This window comes from Uranotaenia lowii, chromosome 3 (assembly GCF_029784155.1).
Source record: "Uranotaenia lowii strain MFRU-FL chromosome 3, ASM2978415v1, whole genome shotgun sequence".
Taxonomy (NCBI): domain Eukaryota; kingdom Metazoa; phylum Arthropoda; class Insecta; order Diptera; family Culicidae; genus Uranotaenia; species Uranotaenia lowii.
Window position 1 is genome coordinate 275,900,646 of NC_073693.1, and position 11,944 is coordinate 275,912,589.

Genomic DNA, 11,944 nt, shown 5'->3' on the forward strand with positions numbered 1-11,944 from the left:
TTCAAGACGAACCACAATACAGCTCAACGAATTTTTTTTTGCGAGAAGGCTTGCGGTCGTATCATGCAAGCAAACACCCCAACAGCACGCAGAAACAAAACCTGGTTGCCAAAACCAGGGCAAGGAAGTTGTACTAGAAAGTGTTGACCAAGTACAACGGATGCATTTTGATGGACGACGAAACTTACGTCAAAATGGATTTTGGACAAATACCCGGTAACAAATTTTACCTTGCGAAGCGTAAAGGGAATGTTGCGGGTAGATTCAAGTTTGTTTTCGCAGATAAATTTGCTCATAAGTTGATGATATGGCAAGGGATCTGTAGTTGTGGGAAGAAGACTAAGATTTTCATCACTGGGGACACAAGGAATGGAAATGTTTACAAAGAAGAATGTCTCCAGATGAGCGTTTTGCCATTCATTCGGTTCCACAAAGGTCCGGTGAAGTTCTGGCCGGACCTGGCAAGCTGTCACTACAGCCGGGATGTTGTTAAGTGGTATATGGAGAACAAGATCGATTTTGTTCAAAAAAATTATCAATCCACCAAACTGTCCGGATTTTCGTCCCATCGAGAAATATTGGGCAATTGTTAAGGGCAAACTGAATAAATGTTCTGCCACTCCCGCTGAAAAAAACCCGCTCAAATGGAAAAGTGGTTGAACAACATTGGGAATGAGGTTACCAGCATTACTGCGCAGAAAATGATGGGTGGTATCACAAGAAAAGTTCGAAAATTCATCCAAAAAGCTGACGAATGTTATTTATGTATTTTTTTTCCTTAAAGTGCAATAAATACCCTACAAAATGACATTTTTACTTTTGTTGTACGATATTTCTTTGCGGAGAAATGATCTATTTTATCTTTATCCGACCACATTCTACGTGAAACAGACTTTAATCCAGCATTGTTGGTTAAGTTACATGATCTACTATCCCGAATCATGAACCAGGACAGCAAAATAAAACTCGATATTATAATCTAGGATCTTGATCCATATGCAGAATCTCAAGTTTAGGATCCGAGATAAGAGAAGGAATCATGATGCAGAATCAGGGTTAGAGTTCAAAATATAGATCAAGCATTAGAATCCGGAATCAGGATCCAGGATCAGGCCAGGATCTTGATCAGGATCAGAGTCACGTTCCAGATTAGTATTTAGGTCTAGTTTTGGATCACTACTACTAAAAATACTACGTTATTCAGATCATGGGTTTTACGAAACCTCTTAAACCTTTTTTTTAAATTTTATTTCAGGCTTCAACAGTCGCTACAAGGTCCGATCCAAGCTGAGCGCCCTGGAACCGGATCGATGCAAGCAGAACCTACCGCAAGGATTCCAGCGGGCCAACGAGTACCTTTGCACGGTTCCGGTGAACCGGGGAGAGAAATGCCACGCCGATTCTGGTGGTGCCGTTACCGGAATGAGCCGAATGGATGGCGTTGGAATTGTCCACCGGGTAGCTGGAATCCTGAACCACATGAAGGAATGTCACAGTGGCCAACCGGTGGGTATTTTTACCAATGTGACTCCATTCGTTGAATGGATTGTGAACCATTTAGAAAAATAAATGCCTATTTTGATTATTTTAATTTTTTTAATCACGTCTGACGATAGATTTTCAATACTTGAGGTTATGTTGAGGTCATGATTGATGACTAAAATCTGTTCCCTTCGAATGCCTAAGTATTTTGTCCTTCTCTACGGCTCGATATTGTTCAAAATCCAGTCTCCGTACATGTTGACCTTCGTATAAACACCAGGAACACCTGCCGAGCCGCAGTTTTTACTTCCGAAGCTAACGATCCCCGCCAGGTAGAGCACTGCTCGTCCCTTGTCTAGACTAACGTCCATCAGCGGTCCACCGGAATCACCCCGGCAGGAATCTTTCCCAGCCTCTCCACCGGCGCAAATTTGAGTCTCATCAATACTGGCCGTGGGGAATTGCTGCTGACAGTAATCCCTCGGAACCCCGGTCAAAGATACGAACAGCTTGTATCGACTCCCTTTACCTGAAAAATTCCAAAAACATTTAATTTAAAAACAATTTTACAACTAAAATAACCCAACACCAACTCACTCGTCTCGGTTTGACCCCACCCGGTGACGATCATCTTGCGTCCCTCGTAGGATTGGCCGGCAAAGTTACGATCGATGGGCAAGCAGATCGGAACGACGGTGTCTTCGTATTTGGCTTTCCGAGCCAGCCGAAGAAGTGCGATGTCATTGTGGACCCCCTGTCGGCTATTGACGTACCGTTCGTGGGCGATCGGCTTTTCCACCTCGATGTCCTGTACCGGATCGTAGCATTCGCCCTCGATGCAGTCCGGATCCGATTCGGCGTCCCATTCGCCGAGGCGAACCGAGGCTCTGTGGAAAGATTTAAGGGGAAGTGTTAACTAAAATATTGAAAGAATCACGTTTAGCAGAACCGAAAATCAAACCCTGCCTTTTTTCAGTCCCTATTTTTTACCCATTGAATTTTCATCTGTTCTTTTTATTGAAATGTCTCACAAAAGATGGACAAAATTTCTTCTAAGTTTTATTCACTCTTCATGTTTACGCTTAAAAAATGTTTAAACTCATTTCGCATTATTTTTTGAAAAAAATTTACATTGAAACATTCTAGGAGAGAATGGAATGGTTAGGTCCCTGGGATTACATGATTCTTAAGCCATATTTCTTTTAAAGGATTTTTGACGACTATCAGTCTCATTTTATTTGAAGTAAAAACGACTGTTTTTAACTTTAACCTTATTACCACAACCACTTTATTACCAAATGTTCCGAAGGATTTGAAATTTTCAATGTATTTCAATGTATTTGACGTAAAAAAACAATTCATGGTTTAAGAATAAAACAGTTTTCAGGATTTTAAATTTTAAGCAATTCACGAAAACTTCGGGTTATGAATTTTATGAAAAATAAAACGATTCAAAAGTCGTCAAGCTAAAGTAAAATGTACTGTCCCGGGATTTCACGACCGGGAATTCCCGGAAAAAAAGTTTCGGGAGTGCCCGAATTCCGGGAAATGCCGAAAAATCCCGAAAATTCCCTAACTTAATAAGGCCGAACAAATTTCAAATTCTTATTTTGTCACCCTCGCCCGCCTTCGATTTATCCAAAAATCCTGAAGGGAGGAATACATAAAATTTAAAGTATTTTATAGAAAAAAATGATAAATTTTTGAAAAATTCAAATATTTGCAACACCGGAAGTCAAACTCCAGAAGATAAGAACCGTATCACCTTTTGTATTCGAGATTTTTCAAATTTTCGATCTAAAACAATCCGATTTTTCAACTTTGGATTATAAAGATTGTAAGCAAGCTTTTATCAAATTTGTTCCTATTTATTGAAAATTTGAATTATTTTTACTACCCCGCCCCTTTAAAAATCCACTACCTTGGTTACCGGTAATTTAAAATTCATGCCAAAAATGGACTTTCTTTCAATATCTTTAACCTTTGAAAAAGTATAAAAAAGTAACATATTTTTGAATATTTTTTTAGTTGTCTTATTGCCTTTTGGAGATGGGCCAAATGACATTAGACAATTTGGCCCGTGGCTGAATTTTGTGGCCCGCGAAGCTCTTTCTGGAACTACCATGTTCTCAGAATTGAATGTTTTTCTTGGTTTATATCATTTGAAAAAAAAAACATAAATCTTCATCACTTTCATTTGATATTAAAGTAAGAGGAATCATTTTAATATAAGAAGATGTAATTTTACAAAAAAGGTTACCGTCACTGAATAAAAGACAGATGACAATTCCAATCAAAAATGTAAATTTTCAAAATTGTACAATATTTGACATTTTCACAGGGGAATAGCATTTTTGCCGCTTATGTTTAAATAACTAATTTTAGAGATTGTGGCGCCTTCAATATTAATAATTTGTCAGATTTTATCAATCATATCTAAATTTAGTGATAATTATATCACCTCGTAAAAATGTAAATTTTGTTGCTTTGTGGTATCTGTACTTTCCATCACATAATCGGCCAGTTTTTGTTTGTTTTGCGCTTTCGGAAGGACTCTATTTTTAATTTTGGGGAGTTTGAACATTACAAATTCTCTGAGCCACATTCAAATCATAATAAAAATTAAATTTTGAAAATTTTGTCTTAAAAACATCGATAATCCATCAAAATTTAACAACATTTGCTTATTATTCAAAAACTTGATACTCTGGTACGTAAGTTTTTAAAATTTGTTGTGTTTTTTACTTAACTTCAATAATTATGCTTATAAGTACTTTTAGTAAATAATCTTTTAATTGCCGAAAGCTTATGAACTGTACAATATTTCAACTATATCATACGATGTAATATTTTTTTACTTCGATTCGAAACACTTTCAAAATTTCAGGGAGACCAGTAAACTTGAAAACTTTGGAAATGGGTTACGATTTTTATTTCATTTTAAAGGCGTATTCTGTTTTTTATAATATAAAAAAATGACTTGAACCGCCCGCGAGCAAATCTCATACTCAAAATTTGGCCTGTCTGTTACAAATGTCGGCCACCCATGAATTACATATTTATTGACTTGCACAAGGAACAAACTTTTCTTTAATGGATTAACTGTAAAATAAAATGCTTTTTAATAACACTTTTTCCTCTAGCTATTTTTGATTTGTGGCCTAATTTTCTTATACAGTTTTTCAGATAAATTCCATTGGAAAATAGAATTTACAATTCAATTTAAATAAACTGTTTCCCTAAAACGGGGTCATATTGATCACCGGGGTAGATCAACATGAAATTTTTCCACGTAATCATCAATAACTAAGTCTAAAGTTAAAATATCCTGAAACGTCTTCCTACGTTTAAAAACCTACATGTTCAATTTGGGAAAAACTTGGTTTGTTTTTGAAAACTTCAAATGTAAGTAAAAATGTTACAGACCCCGTTCGATTTTGGCAACACGCCCGTACATTTTGTGTTCCCAAAATCTTATGTTGCCAAAATCGAGCGGTTTTTTTTCTCAACTTATTTTTCCGTTATTTTAACAAAATAACTATTATTATTACCAAAAAACACTATTTTTAGTCAATTTCCGACCATTTGTATTATTTTTTTTTCTCCGTGTTTTTTATGCATTTTGCACCTTTTTTGTTTTGTTTATAATGTTTGTTTTCATTTGACATATTTGCTGTTTTTGTCATTTTCCATTATTTTTTAGTTGTTTTTCATCATTTTCAGTCTTTTGTTTGAATTTGTTTTTTAATTTTTTGAATTTTTCATCTTTTTGTCATTTTGAGTACTTTATCAATTTATTTAAAAAAAATTGTTTTTATTGTTGCATTTTATCACCATTTCAGAACATAAATACGTATGTATGGTGTTTGTCTAAATCACACTCCTTCTGTTATAACGAAAACTAAAAGGTAATGTTGTTTCTAAAAACCGTTCGATTTTGGCACATGTACCAAAATCGGATGTTGCCAAAAACGAACGGGTTCTGTACTTTAAAATCTTGGAATATCTATTTTTTCGAAGGCTCGCAAACAAACACCTTTCCGAATGAAGCAGCGTTTAGAAGCAGCAGTTTGATTTATGTGAGGGTTCAACTTTTTTCTTTAGTAAATGTATAGTTTTGGTGAAAGAACAAAAGGCTAGAAACCCTATCAAATGGGAAATTTCGAAGGAAAAAAGGAAGGAAAGGGAAACAGCACGAGGGCCTACGGAACTGAATAGTGGCAAAATTTCATTTGTTTTTGTAGTTAATATTTATAAGTAACTAGCTGATTTTACCCGGCCTTGCTCGGGTTCTCATAAAATGTAAATCGAAATGAGCGTTTGACTTTATGAAATTTTGAAAGCTTTTTGTTAATCATGATAACAAATTGGACCATGTTTGGCTATGTGAGATTTGTAAGTTTTGTTAGTCTTCTTAAAGTTTTAATTGGGATTATTAGCAAAGTTTATAGTTTTCATTTTATTGAATAACTAATAGTTTTTAGGTTTGCTTATAGAAATTTGAAATAATTTCCCTTGAATGCTTATCCTTTCTATCACGAAAAATATTTCAATCTAAGGTTGCCAGGTTGCCCGGATTCATCCGGATTTGCTAGAACATTTGAATCAAAATTTGAGGTAAGTCCGGTCTGGCCCGGTTTCCCGGATTTTGTTGCAAAAAGCTCGGATTTCGTCCGGATTTATTCACATCATTTTTTAAACGTAACATAAACTGACATTTCATAATTATCATAATTTTTCATTTTTACGTTCAAAGAGAAGTTTCAAATGGCAAGTTTTAAAAATAATCATGACTCGTGTTTGGAAGCTTGATATACAATTTATAATCTGCTGATGTGGTTTGTTGAAAAAAAAATCGCAAGTATATTTTTGGTTATTCTTACTGAATAATTCCGTGGTTTTGATCAAGTTTGCCCGGATATTGCCAGGATATCGGTTTGAACATTTTGAAATCAAATGTTGGTCAGGTTTTTTTGATAAAATTGTTTGGATTTTTCCTGTCCCGATACGACAATTCTAGCAACCTTATTTTACTATTTTTTAGGAATCTTGAATTGAATTATCATTTTTTTTATCACATGATAACTTTTTTTTATCTTTTCCATGGGTTATCCAGTGAAAATCCCATGTATAAGGCTTGTAAACAAATGTTTAAGATCTTCAAGATACCAATTTAAGTTTAATTTTGCACTTAGAAATTTCTAAATAGATTTCCGCTTGAACCTCTGAATGTTTTCAATGTACTTTTTAAGTGTTCTTATAATTGGATGGTAGAATTGAACACATCGATGATCAATAATAACTTAAAATTTAAAAATTTACAAATTAAATTGAATTGTACAAAACTAAAAATTTCAGATTAAATTAATAAAAGTCTCGTGCGTTGGATTTGATTTTATTTTTTTCCATAAAATGTACGTTTATTTGTCTAATTTTTATAGTAAATTCAATTCCTACTCGGCAATCAAAGTTGAGATCGCAGCCTTGAACTTACAACCTTCAATTGTATTTATTGTTTCCCTATGAGGAGTTCCGAAAATATGAAAATGGATGGTTCCTTAAAGCTGGAACATTAGTTTTCAGTCCAAATAGTTCAACTAAAGAAGTTAATTCATAATAAACATGAATTAATGTATCCATACTTTACACACTGCATATTCTAGTAGATTCTCAACCACTGTTAGCGAGTAGTTTTTTTCTTCCTAAATTATGGCTCATTATTGCAATCAAATGCCTCGCACCGGTACCACGTGTTTTGAACAGTAGAAGGATAAAACACCCGCCAAAATTTCTCCATTCAAATTTTTTATGCTCAGCAAGCTTTGATTTGCTTTCCAGTACACGTGAACTTTGGATGGTCGTTTCTAATGCCTTGCCCATGGTGATGGTGAAAACAATCCCGCCAAAGGAAACGAAAATCGGTTGACAAATGGGTGCCATGACTTTTGGTTTGTGGGAATAAAAACGTAAGTTGTATGGGAGGGTCCCTTTTCTTAGATGGGAGGGGCTCAAAACTATTACCTCGACCTTTCTTATGTCCATTTACATCACTGTACCAAATTTCAAGCTGATCGGTTAAGCGGTGTGGATTTGTATAAGGTGCATATATATATACAAACATATATAGCCCAACTCATCTTTATATATTAGATGTTAAAAAATTTAGCCCCTGAATTTATGCAGCATCATTGTCCATCTTTCGATTTTGATTGTTGTTCGACCTTAACACATTAAGGACCGCGGTTTTTTTTCGGACCGCAAAGAAATCTAAACCAAGAAACACCGAAATTCAGCATTCTATATCTCAGAATTCACTGCACTAGCATTTGCAAATATTATGAAGGTGTTTTGTATCCTTTTTGATAAAAAAAAATTCGTTAAAACCGTCAAATTAGAGAGTGATCAATGTTACCCCAAAGCATCAAATCCTAAACAAAGACGAAATCTATTTTTAAATTGAATTAAACTTCGTTTTACCTTTTACGTAATAAATCGCTGGAAAATATATAACTTCATCTACACGTCTTTAGCTTCTTCGTGCCCGTGATTTTTTTGAAAATCGTCATAAAATTGTTCGAGTTTTGACCCATTTCAAGTTGATTTTGTATGAGAGCCCCCGTTCATAAAAAGTGAGATTCTCGAAACTATTATACCAAGCATTTCTGACCCGAAAAACCTTCCGATACCAAATTTGACTTCATTCCGACCGTCCGTTTATACGTGATGGTGTTACAAATAAAACGCCTCCACTTTTATATAAGATTCAAAGCAGTCTTATACATTTTTGCAACCATTTTCGACGTTCATAGGAGTTCAGTACTGGTTTTAAAAATACGAAACATGCCACATTTCCCTTAGGTAACATAAAAAATTATCGAAAAAAAATAATAAGCGTGATCAATTTTACCCCGTTTTACGGTACTTAAAAACTGAGGATTTCGAGATATCAAGAACTTTGCAACGAAAATTATAATCCAAATTAACGAGAAAAAATAATAAAATTGAGTTTGAAAATCGGTTTATTGGTTAATTAGACACAGCGTAGCAAAACCAAAATTGGATTTTTTTTCGAATTATGATTTTTTGCCAACCTAATTTTCCAAAATTTAGGGAGCTTGAAAACAAAAATCTGGGAAAATCAGCTTACACAAAATGATCGAGCTGAGTGCCTTTTTTGGTCACCGTTGTAAAATGTTGTGGTACTGATACAAAGTTCATAATTCTTTCACTGTCATATCAACCTTTAAATGCGATATTTTCTGTTTTCATGGCTTTTATTCATTTACCCATCAAAGATAGACCAGCAATCAGACGTTTAACTGACGAAATGTAGCGTTTTTTTTTTTCAAATATGTGATTCAGTACCTAATTGTTTGAAAATTTACCTTCTTGGACTTGTTATATTCAATCTGTAATATTTGAGATATTAATCAAAGCCTTCCATGTGGCAGATTTCAAAAGTTTTCGTAGCAAAAGATTTGCAAAAACAGTTTTATAAACATGGAATAAAAATTCCAACTTCTTTAGAACTTTGAACGAATGTTTGCATACGACAATCATATTTTCCTAAAGTCAATTAATTTTGATAAAAGTACATTTGCCGAGGTTTTTTGACTGAAACAAAAATCAATTATTCATTCCATTTCTATACTTCTCGCATGAGTTTTTTGTTTTTGGTTCCAAATTCATAGGATTTCTTATCTGGACTTTAGTTTCAGGCTTTGAATTTAGGTTCAAAATTACGTCGAATGAAACATCCTAAGAATCCACAGAAATTTGCCGGGAAAGTTATCAAAACAACTTTAAAATTTGTATTCCCTATATAGAATATGTTGTCCAAACTAGCAATGTTCTAAATGGAAAAAAAAGTTGCAAATAGTTCTGTAGAGAATAAGGATAAGGAAAGAGACAGCAATAAGAGGTTTCCGTTTTGAAATCTATAATTTGCAGTGAGAATCGAAATGCCATTAATGGGTAATTTGATAAGATAACATTATTATTAACTCAAAATTTGCAATGTAGCATGAGCGAGCAGATTAGAGAAACGTCATTTCGTTAAGTAATGTTTCCTTCATTCATCATTTATCTATAATACATATAGTTTCTGAGGATGGTCGAATAAAGTAGACCGAAACGTAAAACAAGCGAATATTTTTTTAAAAACATCACCGAACAAAATCAACAAAAGAAACCCCGAAAAATTAAGTAATGTTTTGATTGATAGACGTGTTTAAATTTTCCTCGAAAATTATTAAGTGTTTGTCTTCAATACGATTTTGTTTTATCAGTGATTTGGTTCCACACACGGAGTCACTACAAGTTCATGTCAGTTTTTGTATTTTTTTTTATAATAAAACTGTTTTTACATTGCTCACGCGAGACTAATTATTTTGAAAATTATGGAATTGACTGATTGTTAGGCGAAAACATGATATGCTTTTCCGTAAAACGTCCAGCTTTTTACATGCAATTATAATTTTTCGCTTCCAGCTCTGGGATTTGAAAGTAGGTGAAAATCTATTTAAGAAATAAATAAGGTAGGTAAAGCTGTAGAATATAACATGATTTTAAATATAGAAATTTTTACATAAAAATCAACTTTCCCGAAGACCGCAAGTAATTTTGACTTTGAAATTATTGAAATTTTATTCATTTTTTTTAATTTTTCTTCGTTCTGCTAAACCGGTATTCAAATGAAATTCAATACCAAAATGAATTCTAGATATTTTTCAAAGTATTAGTTAAAACGCTTTGCAGTCTTCAACAAAAAAGTAAAAAATAATAAAAAGATATCAATGATTGATTTATCTTAAAACTGCTGTTTAGACGCCTTGTCAGGAAAACTTGATGCAATTTACAAAATCAGACAAAAAATTCGAGTTCAGGACGCCAAAATCTTCTGGAACCAGTAATAAAACATTGATAGAAGATTTGAATCCAACAGAGTTTGGAGTTATTGAGTTAAGGTTGCAGAAAGGACGAACAAGCACTAAATTTCTTTTGAGTTTTGAACGGATCTGTACAAAGTTCTGCTAACTGAAACATAATTGGAATTTTCGATGAATATTAGAACACCAAAAATAACAACAATTATTCCAGAAACGGAAATTTGCGAACGGTTTTGGAAGGTTAAGGACCTAGCCATTTTATCGATATAAAAGATTCCCAAAAACATTATTTTTTCGGAAACGGCAAACAATAAATCAATCAATTTTATATTGAGGCCAGTGAAAACACCCTTAATTTTAAATGCGAAATTATGTCTCTAAACCTTCTAAATAAATTAATTACCAAAGCACCGAACCCTGTTCATTTTTTGTTTACGACTATTTTATGTAATTGAAACTGTAAATGAGTGAGCTAATCAAGAAAATTGATGGGTGTTGTACAAGTTAGATTCCTAAACAAAGTCCAATTACCAAAGAATTTCATTTATGAGCCGAAATTGCTTCAATTGGTAAGAAATTGAAGAAAAATATTGTGCACTTACATTCTCCATGCTCGGGGAATTCCCACGACGCAATGAGCCGCCGTCAGTACGTATCGTTCATTGATCAACGAACCACCACAAAAGAACGCAAACTCGTTATCTACATAGGTAAACAAATTGGAGAAAAAAAATAGAATCAGTTGTAAACAACCGGTCATCTGATCCTCGGTAACTTACTTCGAACATCTACCCGGCCAATACGGGCAGTCCAGGGATACTCATCGATCTTGGTCCTCTCGCCACCGATGATCCGATCGCTCAGCTGAGTTCCACAGACCGGATCACTCGGGAGCAGTGACCGTTTGGTGGCCAGGGAACCGGATGGTTGGAACCGGTTCTCATTATGCTGCTGCTGAACAAGTCCTGGATCAACCGCTGGAGCTGGAGCTGGAGTTGGCGGATTCCCCGAGGGTTGAGCACAACAAACCAGAGCTTTCTTCTGATAAACTCCACAGCGACTAGCCTCGATGTATCGGATGTCGTTGTTCTCCAGCAGAGGCTTCTGCAGAACTTGCCGAATAAAATTACACTCGGCCACTAGAACACATGATCCCGATTCTCCGATTGGTGTCCTGCAGGGTGTCCAATCTGTAACGAAGTACTGAGATCTTCAAATTTGAACTTATTTTATTCCCTTTAAATCAGGCACTTACACTGAGCTTCAACCACAGCTAAGTAATTTATCGCCAGCAGAATCGACAATAACAATCCACAATCTAGTCGATGCGTCATCTCCGAGGTTCTACTGGTTTGTTTGAGGTTAGCTGCTGGTGCTGAGATCCGTTGAAGTTGAACCGACCAAACCAGTCTACTCACTGTTGGACGAATGAGAGTTATCGATTGGCTGAGGCCAACAGGAAAGCGATATCGCTCCACAGCTCCATACCTATCATACAAATGTATGCAAGTCAGTCCGAGAGAAGCTGATCGAGATATACACTAGCTTGTTAGGGAGATCACTAATTCACGCCA

General features: G+C 34.8%; 1 protein-coding gene across 1 annotated transcript; it reads right to left on the reverse strand.

The window, feature by feature from the left end:
- Positions 1-1,576: 1,576 nt before the first annotated feature.
- On the reverse strand, positions 1,577-11,944 carry LOC129756436 (CLIP domain-containing serine protease B4-like). The gene is made up of 5 exons (XM_055753312.1): positions 11,626-11,944; positions 11,150-11,560; positions 10,973-11,072; positions 2,080-2,369; positions 1,577-2,011 (listed from the first exon to the last, which is right to left on the reverse strand). Exons 1-5 carry the CDS (start codon positions 11,702-11,704, stop codon positions 1,701-1,703), a joined length of 1,191 nt encoding a protein of 396 aa, XP_055609287.1. The 5' UTR covers positions 11,705-11,944; the 3' UTR covers positions 1,577-1,700.